The sequence below is a fragment of the Myotis lucifugus genome, unplaced genomic scaffold (assembly GCF_000147115.1).
Source record: "Myotis lucifugus unplaced genomic scaffold, Myoluc2.0 scaffold_239, whole genome shotgun sequence".
In the NCBI taxonomy this organism is placed as follows: domain Eukaryota; kingdom Metazoa; phylum Chordata; class Mammalia; order Chiroptera; family Vespertilionidae; genus Myotis; species Myotis lucifugus.
The window spans coordinates 762533-788084 of NW_005871287.1; the positions used below are offsets into that span (position 1 = coordinate 762533).

At 54.2% G+C, this 25552-nt stretch overlaps 2 protein-coding genes and 1 pseudogene across 5 annotated transcripts in view; 2 read left to right on the forward strand and 1 right to left on the reverse strand.

Moving 5' to 3' along the window:
• Positions 1-4504, forward strand: part of CHADL (chondroadherin like) — a 9282-nt gene extending 4778 nt beyond the window's left edge. Inside the window, exons 4-6 of the mRNA XM_023762258.1 lie at positions 678-844; positions 1464-1650; positions 4361-4504. Of these exons, the coding sequence (XP_023618026.1) occupies positions 678-844; positions 1464-1650; positions 4361-4504 (498 nt within the window). The remainder of the gene's footprint in view (positions 1-677; positions 845-1463; positions 1651-4360) is intronic.
• A 1219-nt stretch (positions 4505-5723) lies between these two features.
• Positions 5724-23215, reverse strand: L3MBTL2 (L3MBTL2, polycomb repressive complex 1 subunit). Of its 4 annotated transcripts, none has more exons than XM_014464140.2 (17): positions 23091-23215; positions 19725-19965; positions 18001-18134; positions 16179-16302; positions 15318-15397; positions 13597-13714; positions 13041-13175; positions 12696-12784; positions 9947-10145; positions 9437-9513; positions 9169-9273; positions 8676-8823; positions 8475-8557; positions 7964-8198; positions 7442-7507; positions 6553-6669; positions 5724-6126 (listed from the first exon to the last, which is right to left on the reverse strand). In XM_014464140.2, the coding sequence occupies exons 1-17, from the start codon at positions 23112-23114 to the stop codon at positions 6014-6016; spliced, it is 2088 nt and encodes a 695-aa protein (XP_014319626.1). In that variant the 5' UTR covers positions 23115-23215; the 3' UTR covers positions 5724-6013. The 4 variants fall into 4 exon arrangements, 3 of the variants coding, with proteins under 3 accessions (XP_014319626.1, XP_006098595.1, XP_023618020.1); XM_006098533.3 differs by having other exon boundaries at positions 9947-10178; positions 23091-23167; XM_023762252.1 differs by lacking the exon at positions 23091-23215 and adding an exon at positions 20679-21047 and having other exon boundaries at positions 9947-10178.
• LOC111827885 lies at positions 16896-17053 on the forward strand (annotated as a pseudogene).
• Positions 23216-25552: the final 2337 nt, after the last annotated feature.

Sequence of the window (25552 nt, forward strand, 5' to 3'; positions counted from 1 at the left end):
GAAAAAAAAGAGAAAAACAAGAAAAGGGCTGCAAGCCCCCAGGAAGCAACAGTATTAAGGGGAACCCGCCAAGGGCCCTTTGGGGAGGGCCCTTTCCGCCCGGTGGCCAAGTTCCCTGCAGCTCTTTTTCAAAAACAGCCTTGCCCGGAAGAAAGGGGACCCCAGGGGGTGGCACGGGGGGGGGGGGGGGCAGCTTGGTCCTATGTAGGGAACATTCACTCAACAAACACTGCCAGCCCGGCAGTGCCAGGCCCGAGGCTGGGCACGGGACCCTTAGATAAGCCAGACCACACTGCCCAGGGAACTGGGTGTGGGTGACAGAGCATCCGAATCCATGCCACACAGAGGCCTGCCCGGGAGGGCACTGCTGGGCTCCGAGGAGGGAGGAGGCGGGGACTCAGGGTCCCCTACTGTTGTGCACTGTGAGGCAGTGGAGCCTCAAGGGGCTTTGCCGCGATGGGGGTGGGGGTGGCTCAGGCAAAGCAGAAAGCACCGGGACCGGGACCGGGTGACTTGCAAAGGGCAAGCGCTTTGGCGTCAGAGGCACCTCCGTTTCCACGCAGGCGCTGCCTCCTGCCTGGCCACCTGAGGGTCCCCACTGCCTTGTGCTAGGGGAGCAGGGGCCGCCCTCCCGGGCCTGACAGGAGCTCACCCCAGGGCCTGGCGCCTCCTTGCAGGTTTCTCCCGGGGCCTTCTCAGGCCTGGGGCCCCGGCTGCAGAGCCTGCACCTGCAGAAGAACCAGCTGCAGGCCCTGCCCGCCCTGCCCGGGCTCAGCCAGCTGGAGCTGGTCGACCTCAGCGGCAATCCCTTCCGCTGCGACTGCCAGCTGCTCCCACTTCACAGGTGAGCACCTCCACCTGGACCCCCAGCGGGACCCGCCAGCTGCTCTCAGTCCAGTCCCACTGGCTCTCCAGGGCCCCGTGTCTGCCCGGCTGAGCAGCTTTCGGGGAGCGGGGTCCTGCCAGGGCACAGCTGGGGTGGTTTCTCTGAGCCTCGAGTCCCTCATCCATAGAGTGGGAATGAGATCTGCCCAGCCCAGCGGGGCCGGACCTCATCAATATTCGTGGGCGCTTCACATAATTACACGAGAAAGCAACCGTCACCTGGAGTCCTGCCTGTCTGGCTGTCTGACTTGGGCCACACACCCCTCTTCTGAAAGGGGCTGATAGTAATCGTGTCCACCTCATGGCGGCGGCTTGTTAGCAGTTACATTGAATTAGTTACGTGTATAGATTGGTGTGACCCATTACAGCCCTGCATGTTTATCACCACGACTGCCCTCTTGTTACAGAGAAGGGATGTGAGGTTGGAAGTGACTTGCTCAGGGTCACAATCGGTGAGCGGCCGAACCAGGATTCTCTGGAGTCGGTTCTCAGGCATGAGGCCCCACTGCCCCAAATTCCCGAGGTCCTCGCCTCAGGAAAGCTCAGCACCGAGGGTTCCCCGAACTCTTTCTCCTCAGGTGGCTCACTGGGCTGAACCTGCGCGTGGGGGCCACCTGTGCCGCCCCTCCCAGTGCCCGCGGCCAGAGGGTGAAGGCTGCAGTTGCTGTCTTTGAAGCCTGCCCGAGCTGGGCTTCCAGGAAGGCCAAGCGGATGCCCAGTGCCCGGAGAACCCGCGTGAAGGGAAGACAGCGGGGAGCAGACAAGGTTGGCAGGTGGGGGGAGGCCTTGGGGGCGGGGCAGGTTCCAGAGCTCCCGGGGCAGCAGGGCTCTGACTTCTCTTGGTCTCAGTTTCATGTGGTTCTAGATCTGGGCAAGGACCCATTGCCTCCATTCAGGAATGCCCATGCTCGCCTCCTCACCTCCTCTACCTTCTCTGCCTCTGGGCTGGGCCTGGGGTGGGTGTGTCGGACTCGCTGCTTCACGTGATTTCATCCTGTGGGACAGTGGCCTTTCCGCTAGGCCACAGCACACTGGACCGACGTGTTTGTGAAATCAATCCCACTGTCACTGAAAGGCTGGATCCCTGTTGACTCAACCATTTCCCACTCTGACCTCGAGGGCCTGGCTGTCCCAGGGGCGCCGATGCCCCCCTGCTTCTCGGCCACCAGCTGGACTCCACTCTGCGGCGGTCCGTCGGCCCCTGGGCACTGTGTTCATCATGTGTTCACCATCCTGACAAATGCATTCACACCTGAAAGATCAGCTGTAGGACATCAGAGGAGAGTGAGCGAGATGCGGGCGCCTCTCCAGGTGGGGCCCGTGCTGGGTGGTGAGGGTACTGGGGGCGGGAGGGTCTATAGGGGAGCAGCCAGTCCTCAGAGGGAAATGAGAACAGAACAAGGAGGCACTGGGAGGGAGAGGACCTGCATCGGAAGATTTGGGGTGCCTGGGGACCGTTAGATGATGGAGCAGTTCCCTGGGGCTGCAGAACCACGTACCACAAATTGTACGTTTATCACCTCACTGTTCCAGAGATCACAAGTCCGAACCAAGGCATGGTCATGCTCCCTCTGACGCTCTAGGGGGGTCCTTCCTGCCCCTTCCAGCTTCTGAGGGCCCCAGATGCTCCTTGCCTGTGGCAGCACAGCTCCAACCTCTGGTATCTCCTTGTCTTCACATCATCTCACGACATCCTGTGCCCCCTTCTTATAAGAACACAGACTATTGGGTTAGGGTCCACCCTAATGACCTCATTTGACCTTGATTACCTCTGTGAAGTTTCTGTTTCTAAATAAGGTCTCATTCTGAGGTGTTTCTCTGGAGGATGTAACCCCTAACAGTGTTCCTTGTGGGGGTAGAAAGGAACCCCTCGTAGGACCCTAAGCTGAAGGTGAGCAGTTCTGCCGTAGAAGCACGGCCTGGAAGAGTGGTGACAGCGGCAGCAGAGGCCAGCTGACGCTCGTGTGCATGGACTTGCGCCAGGCTCGTGCTGATGAACGGCACGGGCTCTCCCCGTGCCAGCCCGGGCTCCTGGAGCACAGGTGCCGGCCCCAGCTCCAGGCCAGGGCTTTAGTTCAAAGGGACCCCCCCTCCCGCCCCCGACACACACACAGAGCACGGTGGTGTGGCAGAAATGGGGACACCTCAGACCATGCCCTCCAGCCACCCTTCCTAACACGCAGATACCCCACCGAAGGCCAGCCTGGAGTTCTGGGCTTGTTTTTATTTTGTTGAAAGGGGCAGTTTTCTCCCAGGAACACAAAGGAACTGAAGGATAAGGGTCCTGAGCTGTGGCAGGATGCTCTGGGTCGGGATGCTGACCTTGCCTCTCCTTGGAGCCTAACCTCTAGCTTGGGGCCCAGCACATGGAAGATGCTTAATGTTGAGGGAATGGATAGTGCAGCAGTAAGATGGCTGATCAACCAGGGTTTAATCCCGCTGCCATCATTTAAGTAGTAAATTTAAGCAACCAAGTTCCTAGACCTTAAGGAGCCTTTCTTGTCCTGTCTGTAAAATGAAGGCATGTTCCTTGCAGGCCCCTGTGGAGATGAAGCTGTAAGTGTGTATAAACCAGGGCCGGCATGTGAAGTTGTCATAAACGGCCGTCCCCTTGCTTCTCCCAGTCCCTTGGGCAGAGAAGGTCTGGACTAGGTGGCAGGAAAGTGTGAGGTGCATTTGGACTTGGCCGAATCCGCACCGGGAGCCGCGGCATGTCCTGCAGCAGAAGCAGGGAGTCGGAAGGGCCCTTCAGGAGGTTCCCAGCCAGCAGCCCCACTGAGACCATCCGGGAGCTGAGACACAGGGTCATTCTGTGCCTTGAGGAAGAATGCCCCAGAGGTCAACTCTTGCACCTGGGACACATCAAATTGACCTTTAGGTCCCATCCATACCCTTTCATGTCGTACACACTCATTGTACCAGGCCCATGCAGAGGGCACGAGGGACAAGGCACAGGCTAGGCCAGTGATGGCGAACCTCTTGAGCTCGGCGTGTCAGCATTTTGAAAAACCCTAACTTAACTCTGGTGCTGTGTCACATATAGAAATTTTTTGATATTTGCAACCATAGTAAAACAAAGACTTATATTTTTGATATTTATTTTATATATTTAAATGCCATTTAACAAAGAAAAATCAACCAAAAAAGAGTTTGCGTGTCACCTCTGACACGCGTGTCATAGGTTCGCCATCACTGGCACTAGGCCTTGGGGGAACTCAGGGTCTGGGGGAGGGGAATGGCAGAAATAAGGGCACTATGTGTGGTTGCTATGGAGACAGGTGCCATTTATTCTTTATTGCTTCTTCACATGTGAACTCACCTCGCAATTGTTACTATGAGGCGGTATATCAGAACACACGCTGCTGTAAGGAACAAAAATCAGACAAACTGGACTTCAGCAAGTAAGGGATTTCATTATCTCAGTGTCTGGGGAGGCCAGTCCAGGGCCTGAGTGGCAGCTACACTTGTCCTTCAGCTCCGCCGTCAGAATCCGCCGTCGGGAGCTTTTGTGCCCACGGCACCTTTATTCAAGAAGAAACTAAAGGCCAAAGTGCCATACGATTCCAGTTTCCCCAGAAGCCACAGGGAACACCTGGCCATCTTCGTCCCTGGGGGTTGATGCCACTGCCTGTCACACCCCGGTCTGTCCCTGCTTTTGGCCTTCACTGTTTGCAAATCAGTCACTTTTTGGAGAAATCAGGCTGCGCCAACAAGCTGCTTTCTGGGGCTCGTTTCTGCACCACGTGGGGCTGCCTGATGCCTTCAGCAAAGGAGAGCAGACCACGTTCTCTCCACTGACTGGAAACTGGCTCCCCTTGGGCTGATCACCCATCTCTGGGATGACGCCCCATAGCCAGGCCCTCAGCAAGCAGACAGCACCCCTGTGGCAAGCACAGGCCACAGCAGCCTGACTGACCAGCTCAGGCGGCAGCTGGACTCCAGGCCAGCACAGCTGCGCCTTAGAGGTGGACCCTGACAGTGCGGCTCCCTACCCACAGCAGAGGAAAGAAAAGGGCTGAGGCTGCAGCTTCCGCCTTAGGTTCCAGAAAGGGGAGCGAATGAAGAGACAGGATTGATCAGAAAGGAGACAGTTTCAAAGGAGACTAATTTGGGCAAACAGGAGGTGAACTAGAATGTAATTTCCGAGAGGAGCAGCGAAACCCGTGTTAAGGAGTTAAGGGCTCGGACAGCAGAGGAGAGGGAACCAGGAAGTGTGTCCTGTTACCCCTGCTCCCTGCTTCCGGGGCTCCTGCACGGGCTCCTCCGCCAGCAGGACTGACACTCCCCTCGCAGCCCTGTGACTCTGACCCTGGAAGGGGAGTGACAAGGACAGGCCCCAGCCCAGCCCAGCCGGCCTCTGGAGCAGGTTCAGATCGAGGCTGGAGGTCGTCTCCCAATCAGGTGGGGCCCCCACACCTGCTGCTCCCCCAGGGGCACGGGCTGGCGTGGTCTTCCCCTCGCTAGGTCCCTGCAAGCCCCCAGCGCAGGGAGCACACCCCACCTCTGCCCTTTTAGAAATGGGAACTGGTGCTCCTGCCAACAGGGAACGTAAGTCAAGGACGCCTCACAAGCCACTGAAACCCGCATCCTGGTCACTGCTTCTCAGCTGCCCAACAGACATGGCTGTCCCTGCAGTGCTGGGAGGAAAGAGCACAGCCCAGGAGGCAAGACAGGCCACTTGGTAAAATGTTCAGACCATCACACCACTCACCCCAACCGGGCGAGGCCTCCCCCTCAAGAGCGGCTGCAGCCTTTATTAGGTGCCGTGCCGGGCCGCACACACAGGCGCACGCACACTTCACTGTTGGGTCTTGCAGTGTGGCCATAGCCCCCAACCCCGGCAACCCCGGCGGCTGAGGGGTGTGGAGGGGCGACTGGGAGGCAGAGCTTCAGGAACTGGAGCTGGAGAGGGAGCCACTCCGACCATGTGGGGACCCCAGGCAGCCCCCAGGCAGAGGTCACAAGGCAGGTCAAAGGAGACCCGGCTCATCCTTCAGTGCCGGGCCCTCAGCACCAGGCGGTATTTCTGCAAAAAGGCTCAGTCTCCAAACTGAGGAGGGTGGAAGGGAGGTGGCGACAGAGGAGCCTGCGCTGGCCTCCCGGTGGCCAGGCTGGCAGCAGGGGCGGCTCAGTCGTCTGCCTCCTGTTTGATGTTCTCAATGGAAACGGGCAGCTCTGGACTCAGGGCCTTGTCAGGCGTGGCCGCTTCCACATGCTCTTCCTTCACACGCACAGCGATGACTGGAGAGGGAGGAGGTGGGGGTGGGGGGAGAGAGAGGCTGTGCATGTAACGCTGGGAAGGGTGGGGGCTCTGGATCTGGGGAAGGGATCTCACTCCCTAGATGGGGGTCTCAGAATGAGGTGGGAGAAGGCCCAGGCCCGTCACACGCCCGCCAGGCTGGCTGTGCCAGAGACGCTGCACCTGCCCCTCTGCCGCCCACCCTGCCAAGCACGAGGTGGGCAGAGGTGGAGAGGCCAGGCTGAGCGGCTTGGCTCCGCTCAGATCTGGGGGTTGGTGTTTCGGAAGCTCTTCTGCCCAGTGGTCTGAGAAGGGCTGCTTGGTGCCCAGAAAATTCCCTTCAAAATTGACTGTACCCTTCTGTGCCAGGTGGGGAAGGAGAGGCGCCGCCCCTGAGCCCTGCCCGCCAGCCCGCCCTGGGCTCTTACTCTCATCGGGAGCGGCCCCCGCCGAGACCTTCTCTGTGGCCCGTGGGTCTTCATCCAGCAGGGGCTTCTTGGACCCCTGTCTCAGGGGCCGCGTCTTGGTCGGTGGCATTCTTTTCCCTTTGAATAAAAACGGAATTAAACCCAGCATTAGGGTCACATCCATGTGAGGCTTGAAGGTTGGATCTCATCCAGCGGCTGGGCAGCAGAGCAGAGGGGACGGTACTGATTTAGGGGAACTGGCCTGAACTTCTGACATCACCCCTCAGGCCCTGTGCCCGAGGCTCAGAGCCCCTCACAACCTTAATCCTGCTCAGCGGCCTCCCACTGCGGGCACCTCTTCTCTGGGTGGTGCCGGTCATGGAGGCTACCTCGCCACCGCCGTCCTCTACGCCCTGTCCCCTCCAACCGGCTGCCCCGAGCCAAGCCCCTGCTGGACTCAGGACCTGCTGAGAGTGGCGCCGCCTGGGAAGTGACCCTGAAGCTGCAGCTGCCCTTGCTCCCATCCCTGAGGGGGCAGAGGGAAGACCGGCAGCCTGGGGAGCAGCTTCGTTTCCTCCAGCACCTTGACTTCCACTCCCAGCAGCTGAGCACAGCAGAGGGGCCGGTTCCTGTCATGGGCAGCATAGGGCCCCTCCCTCCCCTTCCTGCTCTCAAATACAACCTCCTGTCTTTTCCTGGCATCTGACCACTGCCAGGGACTGAAGGCTCCCTACTCTGCTCTGGGTCACGGAAGACAGGATGACGGCCCGTGGGGCCAAATGGGAAGGGGAGGAGGTGGAGGGACCGTCGTCACGACCTAAGTGACAACACCCAAGCTCTGCTCCCAGCGCCACAGGCCCTGCTGATCCGGGTCCCACACCAGCCCAGGCAGCTTTAGAGCGTCACTTACTTTTCTTCCCAAACTGCTTCTTTCTTTTCTTCGTGGCCTCTTTGGCCTTCAGAGGTGTGGTTGGCTCTGTTGTTGAAAGAAAAGGAAAAGAGGTGAGGAGGAGTTCTGAGAGGACACAGGGTAGAGGCACATCCCGAGACCCCTGCCCACCCCTCATAGCCTCCCTGACACTCGGGACACCCCAAGAAGGAAAGCCAAAGTTGGGCATGAGAAAGGGGAAGGGGCTGGGGGAGGGACTGGAGAGCAGCTGTCCCTTCCCACCCTCGTCACCAGGGCTGCGCCGAGGGACCTGGGTAGTTTACCTGGGTGCATAAGGGCACGAGCATATGACAGAGTGGGCAAGATCAAGGAAGGAGCTCTGCAGGCCAGAGGGAAAGGGAGACAGAGAAGTCAGGAGCAAGGGTGGGCCAGGAGACTTCTCGATCTCATGCCACAGAATGAGGTGGGCATGGGGCAGGGGGCGTGGTTGGAAGGAAGGAAAAATGAAAGTCAGGAGCCCCTTAGGGCTGCAAGAACCCAGACCTGTGGCCACGGGTGGCTGGAGCTGGTAGCCGGTGAGCTCGCACCAGCCGACGGGGTAGATGTCCGGGGACTCACAGTCCACCCACTGGTCATACTCGTTGTCCCAGCCGTCAAAGTGGATGCTGAGGAGCCGATGCACCACCCGCTTCACCGTGGCCACGCAGATGAGCCGGGGCTCCATCAGGTCCACGGCCTCCAGCTTCATGCCCACTTTGAAGCCGTGGTTGGGGCAGTCCTGGGAGGAGGAAGAAGGCAGTGACCTGGCCAGCCAGCTCCCTGCCCCAGTGGTGAGTGCCTGCAGGGGAAGGTCCCTCTGACCAATGGCCCCCCTGTACTTTGTGCCCAAGCACCAGTCCCTGCGGGAAAGGGACCGCTGGACTATTGGGGCGCGGTGCCTGTGTCGGAGCGGGGCCCTCTCCCCGGAAGTGGCTGATCTCAGCAGCAGATACTCGCTGACAGTGGGCAGGGCCAATCCGAGGCCACCCGGGTGCCCAGTCCTCAGTCTCCTCACCATGTTAAAGAGTCTCGATGGAGCTGCTTTCGACTTGGTCTTCTCCAAGTAGGTGTCCCAGTTGAAAGTGCGTGTGTCGTAGCCTGAGGAGCAGAAGGAGATGTGGAGGGAGGAGGGGGAGTGGGAGGAGGGGGAGTGGGAGGAGTCCAGGAGGGAGCACCAGCCAAAGGGGTGCCTGTAGCCTGGTCAGGCCAGTCTTACCTTTTGGGAGTGTGAGCTCAATGTCATTCTTTTGGCAGAAGGTGGCTGGGAAGATGGCGTGGGAGGAGGCGTGGTAACAGAACCAGTCCGAGCCATCGGTGGAGGGCCCCCCGTCCACACAGATCATTAGGTAGCCATCCAGGAGAACCTGGGGTGGTCGAGAGGGGTACCCAGAGAACACGGTATCATGAGCTGCACCCCATCCCAGGGCAAGGTGGCTGTGGTGGGGACACGAGGCCATGGCTCCCCTGAGCTGCTGCTCCAGCCACGGCACTCGAAGCCTGTGCTGGAGATTACTGACCCTCCTCACTGGACAGCAGTCCGTGCCCACAGGGCCCACGTCTGTCTTTGTGCCACTGTGTTCTCAGTGGGGAGCTCACGGAACTCCGGGCTCCAGGAGCAGGCAGCCGGGAATGTGGTGGACACGGAGTGAGGGCTCTGCACCAGCTCCCGCCCCCGAGCCGCCTGGAGGTTGAGGCAGCCACAGGCTCACCTTGCAGATGGTTGCCACGCAGATGTTGCCCAGATTCAGGGGGTCGATGGCCTCCAGCTTCATCCCCTCCTCAAACCAACCGCCTTCTGTGTAGACGGCGCGAACCTTAAAGGAACGGGACAGCTGGGGCACCTGGGACAGCCCAAGTGCAGGGCGGAGGGAGCAGGCCTCTCCTGCCAGAGGCCTGGGAAGGGAACAGGGAGGGCCAGGGCCTAAGGCCTGGATTGGACCCATGATCAAGGGGAAGGGGCCCCAGAGCTGGCCTCACCTTCTTGAACAGGTAAGGAACAGCATCACAGTAGATTTTCCGGAAGGTGGGATGGTGGGCCATGTCGCTGCGCCTCTCTTTTGGGGAGATGGCAGAGGGAGTGAGGGAGAGAAGGGAGTTGAAGGCTGCTAACAGGGCCATCGCTATACTCCCCAGAAGTGTGGGTGCTGCCCTGCAGATGCTGCGATCTGTGTCTCAGCCCCCACCCGCCTGGACTAGAAGCCAAAAGCGTTAGGCACCCTCTATGGGAACTATTAGCACCAAGACCCATTCTCCTCCCGGGTGACAGGGGGAAGATGGGGCCTGTGGTCTCCAGTTCCAAATCAGTTTTACCACCTGCAAGCTGAGTGACCTTGGTCAAGTCACTCAACCTCTCTGGGCCTCAGTATTGCCAACTGCAGGGTGGAGATGAGCACCTATACCACAGGGCGTTGTTGTGGGGTACAGAGGTGCTCCCACCCAGCCTCGGGGTGGCAGAGCTGGGGTCAGGCTGCCTGGGGCTCTGCTAACCTGACAGCTTGATGCCGTGGCCGACACGCCGTGACCAACCCACTGGATGGATCAGGGGGCTCCACATATGGCACCAGAAGTCGTCATCACTGTCACCATCCTCGTACAGGAGCCGGAGGCGACCTCCAATTACCGTGTCCACCACGGCCATGCGGGTCCGAGACACCTGGGACTTGTCCACCACCTCCAGCCGCATGCCCTGCCGAAAGGGGTACTTCATGCTCTCCACCATCTGCAACATCAGAACACAGGCCTGCTGTGGGCATGGGGCCCCTGCCACCACCTTCTTACAAGCAACCAGAGGACAGGGAAAGTGGGGTGGAGCCGCCCGAACACTGAGTCAGGAAGTGAGCCCTCCTGTCCCCCGATTCCACCCTAGCCTCCACGTCCTGAGGATGACACTGAGAAGGCAGGCAGCTCACAACGCGCACACCAAAGTGCCAGTAAGCCCACCTGCGGGAATTACAAAACCCTTTGCAGAGTAAGGAAGCGGGTGCCCAGAAGGTCAGGTGACTTGCCCAGAGTCACACAGCATTCGTGCCAGAGCTGAGCCTTGAACCTGATCCCAGTATCCAGCCTTGTGCTCCTTCCGGGACCTGTGTTCTGACCCACAGGTGTCCCACACTCCCCTCTCCTGCCCGCCTCCTGTGGTGGCACACACAAGCCTCCTGAGTAGAGTCGCCTTTGCTTCCATCCATCCAATTCCAGCTCTGGCCTCACCGGGCCGCGACTCTGAATGGCTTTTGTAGCACCTCGGTAGCAATGCCTGCCCCCTCTGACGCAGCAAGGACAGTGACCAAGAGGCCCACCAACTGCTCTAGAGAGCCCTGGTGGTGGGCATGGGTGACGGGGGCAGGAGATACTTTGTTTGCTGTAACTTTGGTGAGGACTGGGGACAGTGAGCTCCACAGGGCTCTCTCAACCCCTTGGCATGGGGGACTGAGCTGTGCTATTTCAAATCCCACCAGAAGGGAAGGCGTCTCCAGATCACCTGGAAGAGCTGACAGTCCTCCACCACAGACCCTCAGCCCTAAGGCTGGAATGCACCACCCCAACACCGACTGCCTGGCTGGTCCATTTAGATGAGGGAGAGATGCAGGTGAGGCCTGGACTGGGGTCCCTCTGGACTGCCCCCCACCAGCCTCCCTGATACATTCCTTTCCTCTGCACCCACCCATGGCAGCCCACAACCCAACAACCCTACTCCAGTGTTTATGGTCACAACCGGAACCTGAGCTCTGCAAGGACAGAAACTAGGTTCTCCCTGACTCCGGTCGACATTCTCAGCCGAGCACAGAACTAGGCACAGAGTTAGTGCCCAGTTAATGATTTTTCTCAGCAACGAACAAACACAGGCAACACCAGACACTGGCTGATGGGTCATTCATTCAAAAGATTTTACTAAGCACTGACCATACTGCAGGCATCAAAGGGCATGTCTGAGTTGAAGCTTCCTCCACAAACCCACCTCTTACCCTCCCCCCGTCTTCACAGGCAGCTGCTTTGTGTCCGCTCCAGCACGCACTGCACACCTGGGTAGGTGACAAACCGCACGCTTGCCGACTGGTTCACATGGAACCCTGTTCTGCCACCAGAGCCAGTCCTTGTAACTTCGGCAGAAAAGAGGCCACCTTAATACTCATAGTGCCCTGCACCACCACCATCCTCTGCCTCATCTTAAGACAAGGGCCAGCTGAGAAAGAGTGAACAGTCATCCTCATGGCAAATCTGTCAACTGTGCAAGGCACTATGGGAAATGCAGGAGGAAAAGCTTACAGTTTGGTTGGAAAGAGAATACAAAACGATGATTAACAATAGAGAGATAAGCAGCAAGTGAGTAGCACCCACTGAGTTCAAAGAAGGGAAAAATCATTTCTACTTAGGGAAAGAAAGTCCGAGAATGCCTCCTGAGGGCTGGGGACCACCTCTTGCTGCAGGCTGGTGCCGGTGCCCTGGGCGAGACGGCAACTCCCCCTCCATCCTTGTTTTCCAATGCTGGCTTCCATGCCACCCACACCCTATTGACCAAGGTCAAATCCAAATGCCATTTTTTCCATGAACCCTTCTTTAATACTTGTTCCAGTTCAATTTCGTGTCATGGCAGCACCTGCCCTGCATTCCCTGCTCACTGTTGTGACACCCAGGCAACAAGGGAACCACACCTGTGAGATCCGGGTCAGGAGACCTGAGGTTCGGCCCCACCACCTCGGTGAGTGAGCCCCGAGCAATCTGGCCTCTAGAGTGGGCGAGACTGAGTCTTCACTCTGTCCCCTTGAGATCCCTTTGAATTTTTACCATGTGTATGGCTTTTTAGGTTAAAGAACTAAATAATTTTTAAAATTACAATTCAATGCCACACAGGTGGTTCTGAAGCACCTCCCTGGTTCAGAACCAAGGCCGCTTTATAATTATTCATGTGCATGACTTCGTGTCCTCGGCCAGACAGGAGGGTCCTGGGATGCAGGGCCTGTGTTCCCACAGCACTTAACAAAGCCTCCTGAGCGATGCTCCTGAACAACGCCCTGAGCACAGGTGAGGGCCCAGGAGAACAAAGGCAGGTGGTCGATGCGGCGGGATCAGAGTCGGGCTGGGGAGGAGGCAAGAACCACCATCCTTCCTGGAGAACCATGGAGCCACTACGGACTGTTAAACAAGGGTCTTAGGAAGAACCAACAAGCAGCAGGAAGCACATCAAATAGGAGGGCAGGAAGGGGACCACTGAGGAGACCCAAAGGGCTCAGTGCCAGACCTTGATATGAAAATCCACGGGCAGCGTCCTGGAGCCCACCAACCGCTTCATGAGGTAGCCCTTCCAGTCCGTGAACTTGGCGTGGATGGCTGCGGGACAGAAGATTCCTGGTTACACGCTGACAACACTTCCACCGACAGGGGGCGCCAGAGCCACCCCAGAGACCAGCAGAGGAGATGGACGACTTATTTCTGCCTTTCGGTCCGCAATCACCTCATCCTATACAATCAGGCTCTAAACCTGGAGCTGCCACGAGGCCTCTGGGACAGAGGAGGCAAGTGGGTTCTGTTCTGCCTGACCCAAGGGCTCTCGGAAACCAGCACACGGAAGCCCTCCTCAACTCACTCCGGGGCGGCACCAGGATCTTGCTGTTGATGGCACACCAGCCGATGGGGTGGACATCCACAGTTCCCAGGTTGCACCAGAAGTCGTGGCTGCCGTCATTTTCAAAGCCCTCATATCGAAGCAGTACTCGGTACCCTGGAAAGGACACGAGCCGCAGTGAGGGAGGGTGCGATGGGGAAAGGTATGTTCTTAGGCCTTCCTCCTTCCGCAGCCTAACCCAGACTTTCAGCTGCCACCTCCAAGAACTCCTTGCAGACGCTGTGGTCTCTGCTGTCCACCGAGTCATGGCCAAAACAAACCCATGCCACTTACTTGGAAAGCAGTGCGGCATAATGGGGAGAATTAATTTTCTATAGCCTGATTATCCCTGGAATAAACCTTAAAAAATGGGAGTTTCCAAACTCACCCAGCTCGGTGGTCCCCTCTAAGGCAGGCGAGGTAGGGCTGCCAGGGCGCCAGCAACTCCAGCAGGTGGGTTTGTTGCCCACAGCACTGCCCACCCATCTGCAGACACCACTCTCCAGACCCTGCTCCTCTTTGGCCAGAGGACACCCACCTGCGGCCTGGATGACAGAGGCGATCCAGTACACCCGGCTGGGGAGCACAGCGTCACTGTTGAGCACCTCCACCTTCATCCCCTTCATCACATCCTCCCACTGGTCATAGAGTGGGACCTGGGTGGGGACGAGAGAACCCAAAGGAAACAGTGAAGTAACTGCCTGGGCTGGCAGAGAAGAGCACTGGCCCCATGGCTTCCCAACTGATTGTGTCTTTCGCCTTTTCGCATCAGTCCCTGGATGAGGAAAACCAGGCACAGGACGAGGGAGGGAGAGATGAGCAAGGTGTGTCTGCTGCCCTTGAAGAGCAGTCAGGGAATGGAGATGGGGTGGCCAGGGTGACGGTCAGAGATCCAGTCAGGCAGCCCCGAGTACTAGTCGGTACAGGACCAGCTCCTCACTGTACCATCTTGAGCACATCACACCTGTGCCAGCCTGCATGCCACATAACAGCCGCTAGTGCTTACCACATGCCAAACCCTGTTCTTGGCACAAATATCACCTCCTTAAATCGTCACTCAAGCCTGGGCAGTAAGGATCATGACCCCCGATCTCTCAGCCATCGCCACGCCGGCTCTCACAGAGCCGCCCACCACACATCACTCCCGGCATGTTCTTTCCCCACCCCTCCAGCTGGTCCTCTCCGCCTGTTCACGTGCCCCCCGACAGCAAGGGACTGCTTTTTGGGTGCCTTCCCACTGACTAATCCTCACTTTGCTGCCAGGCACCTTGATCTCCTTTGGGGAAATTCACCTTTTCTGCATCCCAGCCTGCTTAAGCCAATCGGGGTATCCTGTCCCATGTCCCTGGCCACAGATTGGGTTCATCATAGACCTAGAATGCTACCCAGGCACACAGGAGCGGGCTTTTCCCAGAGCACATGAACCGGACATGTTAAATGCAAGTGTGCCGTTAACTCCCCTGCAGCGAAGGTGCCAATGCCGGGAGAGCTAGAGAATTCAGGGCAACTAGGAGAGGCCGCCTGCACCAGCAATTCAGAGGGGTCGAAGGTCAGCTCTTCACTGTTCAGGGCACCCTGCAGAGTTCAGCAGCAGCTCAGAAAGGAGAGGCCAGGGGGTGGGTTTACTCTGGTGAGAGGCCTCCACCTCCATTTCCTGGTGTTTTGGAAATTGGCTTGGAAGACAAAAGAGTGCTGCTCTAGGCCTCCCTCCTAGCCTGCAACCATCGCCTACGGAAGCTTCACAGTCAGCGCCTCCACTCCACGCCCAGCCCCCAGGGCCTCACCCTGATGGTGTTTCTCAATGATAGGGGCCAGGGAGCCGCCTGCAGAAGGGGCTCCAGGAGGCATCCACATCCGCCTCCCAGGGACCAAGGGGCCCAGGGGTAGTTCAGAAGCACCAGGCTTTCAATGGGAAACATGGACAATGGGAAGAAAGGAGAAAAGTTCATATTTGGTGCTCAGACATAAGCTAGCACCACATTCCATTATGTCAATAACAAGTTCCCCTCAGAGGGGCAGTGCAGTGCTAGAAGCCCTCAGTGAGGGTCCGAGGGAAGACTTTTGCAAAGAAGTGAACAGAAAGGTAAATGAGTAACAAAGCTGGACTTCAACCACCAGGATCCTGCTCCACCACCACTGTTCTCTCGTGGTGCCAATGCTGCGTCCAGCCTGGAACAGTGTTTGCGAGGCAGTGAGGTGAGGTGGGTGGTGAGCCCCTGGGCTCCCTGCTCCCTCTCCCCTCCCCGCCAGGGCACTCACATGCTTAAAACAGCTGACAGGAGCAGCCTTGTAGCTGTGATCCTTCAGGAACTTCCCCCAGTCGAACCCCAAGACCAGCGCTGCAGACAAAGAGGAGTTGGAGAGTGGAGTCCGGAGCTCAGGCAGCAGCCACTCCAGGCACCTGGCCCCTGAGGAGCCTGGAGAGGCAGGTCCCTTTCCCACCACAGCAGCATCTCAGTCCCAAGTGCATGGCGAGGCCACCTGTCCCCATACCTGCCCCACGAGTGGCCATCAGGACCTTCTCCAAAGGCTGCCAGACTCTCAGGAGTAAACTATCAGAAGGAAATGTCTGGCCTTTCTTCCCCCAAAGGAAAATGAAATTCAAAGACCCTTGAGTTTAAATTCCTCAGACCTCCCCTGATCTGTCATTGGCTACAGCAGGCAACCCTCACGCCTATGGAGCTCAATTTCTGTCAGAAACTCTGACCACTCAGAGCAGAGTTGCTTTGTGCCTCTATTTAACTTGCTCAGAAATTGCTCCGCACTCAGCACTCAAAGTTCCCTTTCTTATTGCACCACCCCTCTCCCAACTAGACCTGGTTTTCCACCGCCCAGGGAAACGGAAAGCATAGAGCTAACATCATTGCAAAACAATAGAGGCTAATTCATGGCTTTTGAATGATCAGTGGGGGTCCTGCCATTTAGGGTGTCTGAAGGGATTTTCTGCAGCGATTTCCACAATAGCTACCAGGTGAGGAAGATGCAACCCACAGTAAGCCTGGGTCAGGGCTCTTTCTAGCGGACCATCTTTTCTCCTCACTCCCAGAGTGGGCCCCCAGTCCTGCCCCCCCCCATACCCATGCCCAGCAGCTCCCTGAGCACAGTCCTCTGCCCGCTTACCGTCTTGCCCTGTTGGTGTCCCATCTGCTAGCTGTCCCGTCCCTTGGGAGTGGAGAAAGGCTCCAATTTTGGCAGACCAGGCTGCTTTGTGCAGGACTTTGGCTTTCTTGGTAGGTGGTTTTCCCTGAAGGGCAGAGAGGATGTGTGGAGAATATTGGCTAAGAATCTAGCTCTGGACTTAGACTGCCTAGGTTTAAATCTTAACATGGGTCAGTTCCTAGTAAGCTCTCGGGGGCTCCAGTTTCTCCATTTACAAATCAAGGTGATGCTAATAACAATAAGGGTTGCAAGGATGGGAGAAGGGCTTAACTCTTGTTCGCTGGGGAGGACGGGACAGATGGCTGAGCAGTAAGGCAGAGAGGGACACCTGTCCCATCTTTTAAACTTTTGCTTCCTCCAGCAACCTTTTCCTAGTGGCTTGAACTCTCAGCCATTACTTGCTCCTGCGCTTCTACAGATTTATGGCAGAGAATGGGCTTCAGGGGATCTGTGAACGGAGCCGGGAGACATTTTGTATATACACGGAGGTTCCGCTTCCATCAGGGCTCAGAGTCCTCCCCCAAAGCTGAAGGACGCCGATCCATTCTGTAATTTGTAACCTAAGCACTGCTCAGAGGCCCAGAGAATTTGCTAGAGATCAGTGTAGTAGAAATGTGGGTTTAGAACCCACACAGACCTGGGGTCAAATCCTGGCTCAATTTTACTTGCGTGCCTTTCATCGCTTCTCGGCCTTTTGGCTAAGATCAAGTGTATCTGTGTACCTTTCAGCAAGTTACTAAAAATTTTTGGCCCTTTAAAAGGACTTTTTAAATATTTTTTTTAGAGATCACTGGTTACACTGAGAGTGCCAAGCCCTTAGTAAGTACCTCCAAATTGCAGCTATTCACAATATTACCAGCTCACGGAGGAAGGATTTTCCATGCCTTGACTACAATCCACAAAATGAGGGCAACAACAGTAATGGTCTCGTGAAGGTGAGCGAGTGTAGGAAGCACTGAGCAGAACTGGCTCCCTGAGTCACACACATCAGAGCAGGGCCCAAGCCTGCCTGCAGAGTAGGTTCACCTGAGGAGCTCTTTGAAGCCCCTGTGTCCAGGCCACACTTCATCCCAATTAAGTCAGGCTCTTTGGGAGCAAGACCCAAGCGTCAATATTTTTAAAACCTTCTAGGTGAGCTCAACATGCAGTCAAGTTTGAGAACAGGCGTTGTGGACGGCAGCCAGTCACCATAAACAACACAAGGCCAGCACCTGAGATTAGCTTCCAGCCTCGCTCTGCTGCCTCAGCCCAGAGCCACCCTAGTAAGTCCTTCTTCCTCTGGACTTCAGCACACGTCCCAGTTAGCGGACGGGTCGGACAGCACATCAGAATCTCTCCACGTCTGAAACTGCTATGAATGTCAGTAATTAACTAGAGATTGTAAGACTTTCTGGGTGGCTATGACATGGAGTCAGAGATGAGGCATCAACCATCTAAACCCACTGGGCTGATGAGCCTGTGGCTGGTCCCCAGCTTCCTTTCAGAACATTTATAAAAATGTGGTGCAAGGACCAAGGGCATTTTTAAAACTTATTGAACCTCCCCAGAGTGGGGAATGAAGTGAATGCAGCTCCAGGAACCTGCAAGTTAATAAGCTCCATAAATAGATTCCTCTGCCCCCTAAAGTTTGAGATCATAATAAATACCAGGCAATTTACATCCTGGGATGGATACAGGCAAGGTCCTCCCAAGCCCTCTTGGCCCCTTGCCATCAGTTAGTTGGCTGTTCCTGTCTCAGCACCCTGGGCCCCAGGAAGGGTCTTCCCAAGTGACTGCCTCTCACCTGTAATCTAGCCAAGATACTGGCTTTCTTGGAGTTGGAGGAGTAGCTCCTGGAACAGGAGACGCTGCAGAACCTCTTGGTCTTGGAGAAGAAGGCTTCCCTTGTACCCACGATACCACACATCTCACAGACAGCTGGGAAGAGAACTTAGCACATGACTCACCTGATATGTCACCCCAAATCAAACAGAACGATAGGCCCTTCAAAACCTGGCACTGCATTAACCAGGTAAATCCTGAATCTACTTCACCTAAGATAAGCTGCTTGGCATCCCTTGGGTATGTGTCAATAGTGGGGCTAAGAAAAATCCACGAAGAAACACGTGTTGGAAAGTTTGCAGAGGAAAAAAGTAGAAAAAAGTGCCCAAATCATTTAACTTCTGAGTCTATTTTTTTCTCATCTATAAAGAGACTGAACTAGATCAGTGTTTCAACCCCGGCTTCACATTAGAATCACTTGGGGGCTCTTAAAAATGCCCAAGCCAGAGCTAGAGAACCCTGGGCTCGATGGTCTCTCTCGGGTCTTTCTATTCCTAAAGGTCTGAGATTCTAAGAGAACAACTAGAAGACAGAAGGGAGACAGACACGCGAAGGCAGAGAGCACAGGATGAATAGAAAGGAAATAAGATTCAAGTGGCAGAGAGTCTCAGATAATTGTTCTGAAGAGTCTGGGCACCAAGGAACAGAGTGTCCTCACAGACCGCCTGACCTGCCTCTCTTCACAGGCAGTGACAGGTGGAGACCCCGACATGGGTCCAGCAGCTGTCCAAGCATCACATCGCTGAAGCCAACTGGCTTCCATATGCTCCAGGGGGATTCTTATCTGCCCAACCCCCTACTCCTCTTACCCAGGGGTCACTTTATTCTCTATTTCCTTCACTGTCACTTCCAAACCATAAGCTATTTCTTGTTGCTTCCTGGATAATAATCAGAACACTTTAGGTATCCTACCTTCTCAACATCCACGCTTAAAAATCCACCAGCTGCCCTCGCTGGTTTGGCTCAGTGGATGGAGCGTCAGCCTGTGGACTGAAGGGTCCCAGGTTCGACCCCGGTCAAGGGCACATGCATGGGTTGTGGGCTCAATCCTCAGGAGGCAGCCAATCAGTGATTCCCTCTCATCATTGATGTTTCTATCTCTCTCTCCCTCTCCCTTCCTCTCTGAAATCAATAAAAATATATTAAAAAAAAAAAATCCAACAGCTACCCTGGCTCAGTGGATAGAGCATTGGCATGTGGACTGAAGGGTCCTGGGTTCCATTCTGGTCAAGGGCACATGCCTGGGTTGTGGGCTCGATCCCCAGTAGGGGGCATGCAGGAGGCAGCTGATCAATGATTCTCTTTCATCATTGATGTTTCTATCTCTCCCTTCTCCCTTCCTCTCTGAAATTAATTAAAAAAAATATTTTTAAAAAGTAGACCAGCTATTCACACAAATGTAAAAGCAGTGCCATGTTAATGACTAGCATCTAATATGTGCTGAATAAAACCAGTTGTGTGAAAGGAGTGAAATCACAATTTGAAATCAGACTGCACCAGGGGAAATGACCTTTGGGGATACTTGGGGTGCTTCTGTCTCTCTCACAGGTCCTTACACATCCGATCCCTCATACTTAAGACCAAACAGCCCTTTACACCTGACAACTCTGTCCACATGGCCTCTATCCCCCCTCTTCCGCCACAGCCTCCTGAAACCTCCCATCTTCGGGGACACTCTGAAGGCACCTGGCTCGGAACCACTGCCGTCCAAGGAGCGAGGAGTCCCAGGGCTGAGCAAATGCAGGGGGGAGGTGGGCAGCTCCCCTGCTTCCCTCTCTTCATTTTCTGCTTCACTGGACTCCTCTAGATAGGAGCTGCTCTCGCTGCCCGCACTGCTGTTGTAACCCCGGAAGCTGTCATAGCCACCAAAGAGCTCCAAGTCGTCATCTTCCTCTTCCTCCTCCATGGGTTCTGAAGAAGGAATCTCCTAGTGCAAGAAAGGACACAAAGCAGGCAGGAGTCCTGGTTGGCTTCGTGTACAGGGAGGGCAGCTGCAGATCGCTAGCTGCTCCCTTTCCAGTTTTTGGTCAGTCAACATTTTTGGGCAAAATGGCAGGCAGAATCAAACACCCCTTTGGGAACACCAGAAGCGTCACTCTTGTTCATACACTTTGCACGCACAATTCAACAGAATAGCTTAAAACAGAAAAAAACATGTTTTAGGAATTAAGCAAGCTCCTTCTGTGGATTTGTAAGTGATGATATTTTACATGATTCAATAGAATACAATGATATGAAAATATCCTAAGTGAGATGCCTGGGAAAGAAATATACAGCCAGCCCTCCATATCAGTGGGTTCCACATTCCGGTAAAAAAACATCAATACAATGTTAGTGTTGCTGACATGTACCATATAGTTAGGCCTGTGGTCGCATCTGTACTGAACATACAAAGACAATTTTCTTTTCATTATTCCTTAAGTGATACAGAATAACAACTGTTTACATAGCATTTATATTGTATTAGGTATTATAAGTAATCAGGAGATGATTTAAGGTATATGGGAGGATGTGCATAGGTTATTTGCAAATACTATGATATTTTATATAAGGGACTTGAGCATCTGCAGATTTTGGTGTCTGTGGGGGTTCCTGCAACCAATCCCCCACGGATTCTGAGGGAAACCTGGACAGGCATACCTCATTTTATTGCACTTCACAGATGTTGCAATTTTCACAAATTGAAGGCAAGACTTTCCACCAGCAAAAAGAGTACGACTGTCTTTGTCGCGGTGGCCTGGAACTGAACTCAGGAGAAATGTACTCTTCCCCCTTCAGCATATGTACATCAAAATAACCTCAACTCAAAAACAACTTAAGTCAGAGAAAAGTTAATTTGGGACCCAGACGGCCATAAGAAGGATTTGGAAGGCAGAAGACACACTAGCTATAGCACAGTGGAATGTACCACAACTTGGGACTTAGCTCTGATCCTAACTAGCTGGGGCTCTGGGGCAAGGCATTTAACCTCTGGGACTCAATTTTCCTATCTATAAAATAAATAAAAAACTTGGCTCACAGGATGTGAGATGTAAATGAAATAGTGTATATGAATCTACCTGGCGTGTAGTAGAAAAGGTGTGAAGAATTTGGACTCTAGCTCAGGGCTCAAATACCATCTCTAGTTTTGTTGTTAATCCTCACCTGAGGATATTTTTTCCATTGCTTTTTAGAGAGAGTGTGGAAGGGAGGGACGGAGGGAGGGAGGAGGAGGAGAAAGAGAAACATCATTGTGAGAGAGACACATCTATTGGTTGCCTTCCCCACACACCTCCACCGACCCCGGTGGGAGCGAGCAACCCTTCTGTGCGCAGTGTGATGCTCTAATCCAGTGGTTCTCAACCTTCTGGCCCTTTAAATACAGTTCCTCATGTTGTGACCCAACCATAAAATTATTTTTGTTGCTACTTCATAACTGTAATGTTGCTACTGTTATGAATCGTAATGTAAATAGCTGATATGCAGGATGGTCTTAGGCGACCCCTGTGAAAGGGTCGTTCGACCGCCAAAGGGGTCCCGACCCACAGGTTGAGAACTGCTGCATCGCTGAGTACACTGGCCAGGGCCCATCGCTAGTTTTTACCAGCTGTATGCTCTGCAGTAAGTCAGTCTTTCAGTTTCCCCATCTGTAAATGAGCACAATACCACCTTAATCATAGGCTTTGGGGGAAAAGTAAGGATTAATACATGTAAAGCACTGGGGACAGTGACCTGCACATAATAAGTATTCAATAAGTATTGGCAATTTTTACTGGTTAAAAGCATGGCATTTCAAATCAGATTTGCCCAGGTTTGAATCCTGGCTCTGCCACTTTTGTGTGCTTTGGTGCAAGACAGTCACCCTTGCCGCTCTCTGTTTCTTCACTAGTGCACCGGAGAGAAAAGCAGGCCTCCTTTAGAAGACTGTTATTAAGACTGAGATATGTAAAGCCTAGATCTGTTTCCAGGACTTAGTGACAGCTCTCAAAGTGTGAGCTATTATTCTTAAAAAAATAAAATAAAATAAAATAAAACTATATATATATATATGTATTTCCCCAATTGATTTCAGAGAGAGGGAGAGGGAGAAGAGAGAGAGAGAACATCAGTGATGTGAGAGAATCAACTGGCTGCCTCCTGCAGGTCTCCTACTGGGGATGGAGCCCGCAAGCCGCAAGCCGGGCGTGTGCCCTGACCCGGAATCCAACCGTGACCCCCTGGTTCAAGGGCGATTCCATTTTATATTTCCAACTACACATGCAAATGTGCTAGAAAGGAAACTGAATTCAAATACAGGGTGAGTTAGCTGGGCGTCGTCCCGGGAGGTGGCCAGTTGGGATCTCCGTCGGGGCACCAACCTGGGGTGCGGGGTCGATCCCCAAATGCCCAGTAGGGGGCGCGCAGGAGGCAGCCGATGGATGTTTCTCTCCCTCTCCCTTCTGGTCTCCAAAAACAAAAACAAAAACACACAAAACACAAGGCGACCGGAAGCCAATGATGAACGAGTGAGTGGGGCACAGGTCGGCAGAGCGGGGACCTAACAGGTGGATTTGGGGGCCGGTCGGGCGTGGCGCCGGCCTCCTCCGCCTCCCGGCGGCGTGAACTTCTCGAGTCTCGCTACCGAAGCCGCAGCTACTAGAACCGTAAAAGCGAAACAGTAACCAGGACGGTGGTGCGTGTCCCGGGAGACGGCGCACGTGGGCAGCCTAGACACGGAATGTTTATTCTGCCTTCATCTCCCGTCACGTCACCCGGGATGTGACAGGCCTCGCAAGCCCTAAAGAACGGGGCCGCGCGACAGGAGGGACGACGGGGATTCGGGAGCTCTCAGACCCCCAACCCGGTTCCCCTTCCCGAGGCCAGGGAGGCGGTTCCTCCCGGAACTGCTCGCCAGACGCCGACCCCAGCCACCTCGGACCAGAAGGCAGCACCGACCCCTCTGGCCCTGCTCAGCCTGTTTATCCATCCTCCCACCCAGCACCGCAAGGCGTCGCTGAAAGGCCCGCAGCAGCGTCCCCCGAGCTGGGCTCTCGGGGTTCCCTTTCCCACCCGCCAAAGTCCTCTCCCACTCACCTCGACGCCGCGCGGCTTCTCCATGAGACCCAACAGTTCCCACAACCGTCACCAGGTGCAGGAAGCCATATTGGCCTCGCCGCTTTTCCCGAGTGCGCTCATTGGTCGCCTTCCAGAGCCGCGAGCCAATCACGCTTCAAGAAAGAGGAACAGCCGGTGCCGCCCTCGCCTGCGCCCCGCCTCCCCTTGAGGCGGGGTCTTGTGGGACTTGTAGTTCCCCTAGAGGTGCTTGTGGGGGAGGGGGAACGTTACAAGAGCGACCTGAAAATCACCGGGCGCTGGTTCTTTTTATTTCTCTACAGCGATTCTCAACTTGGGGGTCCAACGACCCTTTCACAGGGGTCGCCTAAGACCATCGGAAAACACATATATAATTACATATTGTCTTTGTGATTAATCACTATGCTTTAATTATGATCAATTTGTAACAATGAAATTGGGGGCCACCACAACATGAGGAACTGTATGAAAGGGTCGCGGCATTAGGAAGGTTGAGAACCACTGCAAGACAACCTCCTCCCGTCACCCAGATCCCATTCTGCACTAGTCAGTTATTGATACCCGCGATAGTCAGGTGCTGTTCCAGGACCGGGTGCCTAGCAGAGAAACTCATTTCCTATTCAGGGAGAAACGGGAATATGCCCAATGCTATACATGTTCCGCCTATTTAAAATCCTGCAACACTGGCCCTACATCACCCTCTCCTGAATAAAACCTCAAGTATGAGGCTCTCTGCCTCATTCCGTTTGGATTTCCCACAACCTTCTTCAGGCTCCCGGGGCCAGGTGCTGTCCTGGAGCTTCACAAACATCTCAAATCCGGGGACGCCTCACCCTTTGAAAGATGAGGAAACATCTTTGTGTTTAGACAATTTCCAAGATCACACTGGATTGGAGTTTAAGAATTAGTTCAAATTCTTTCCCTATGTTATGCTGTGCTCTGATTTAATTGAGAATCTAAATGTAGTAAGTGGAGGCTAAATATGTGTTAAATATATTTCTTTAATAAAATTTTTTTGAAATTGTCCAGCCAGTGTGGCTCAGTGGTTGGGTGCAACCAAGAGGTCACTGGTTGATTCCTCGTCAGGGCACATGCCTGGGTTGTGGGCTCGACCCCAGGTGGGGAGCATGCGGGAGGCAGCCAATGGATGTTTCTCTGTTGTCAATGTTTCTCTCTATTCCTTTCCCTTCTTCTCTCTCTAAATCAATTTAAAAAATGCATTAAAATTTTATTTGCCCTGGCCGGTTTGGCTCAGTGGATTGAACATTGGCCTGTGGACTGAAAGGTCCCAAGTTCAATTCCGGTCAAGGGCACATGCCTGGGTTGCTGGCTTGATCCCCAGTAGGGGGCATGCAGGAGGCAGCCAATCAATGATTCTCTCTCATCATTGATGTTTCTATCTCTCTCTCTCTCCCTTCCTCTCTGAAATCAATAAAAAAAATATATATTTTTAAAAACTTATTTATTAATTGATTGATTTGAGAGAGAGAAGCACCAACTTGCCGCTCTGCCCTTCCATGCATTCATTGGTTGACTCTTGCATGTGTGCTGACTAGGGATCAAACCCACAAACGTGCTGTATCCGGCCCATGCTCTAACCAACTGAGCTACAAAGCCAGGGCGTTATATTTCTAAATTTGTGTTCCACTACATAGAAGTGAAAGTCTTCCTTGAACTCTTTCCTTCAACCTTTTCTACCTTCATGCTATCAATAAGTACTGTTGATTGTTCTATCTCCAAAATATATCCTTATTCCTCCACGACCACCATCCTAATATAAGCCACTAGTGCACTGCAACAGCCATCTGACTGGTCTCCTTATCTGAAAAACTCACCTTCTTTAATCGCACAGGTGCTCTTTTAATATCATAAACTGCTTCATGTTTATTCTCTTGGTTAAAACTTGACGAATAAAATCCAAACACTTCAAGAACCCTAAGTGACTGGCCCCAGCTGTCTCTCCAACCTCCTCTTGTACCATCCTCTCCACCTTTCCATTGTGTCCATCCACTCACCTCTTCCTGTTCTTGACTGCCTGGCTTGAGCTGGCCTCAGGGCCTTAGCACTCGCTGTTCCATTTGTGCGGGAAATTCTTTCCATGGCTCTTCTCAAGGATGGCCCTTCATTTTTCAGGTTTCAGCTCAAAGTCACCTTCTCAGGAACCTTATTTAAAGTAGCTGTTCTCTCCCCTCACTGTGTATCCCTTCACCCGTTTTACAGTCCTTGGTAGCACTTGTTTCTGTCTGAAATTATCCTGTTCATTTATTTACTTGTTCATTGCCGTTCTCCCACCACTGGATTGTAAGCCCCGTGAGGGCAGGAACCTAGTCTCTCTTGTTCTCTGCTGTATTTCCAGAGTCAAGAACAGAGCCTCGCATACATGAGGTGCTTCATAACTAAAGAGCTAAATAATAAGACTTCAAAGATTACAACAGGGCCGCTGCTTTAAAAAAATTAAAGTA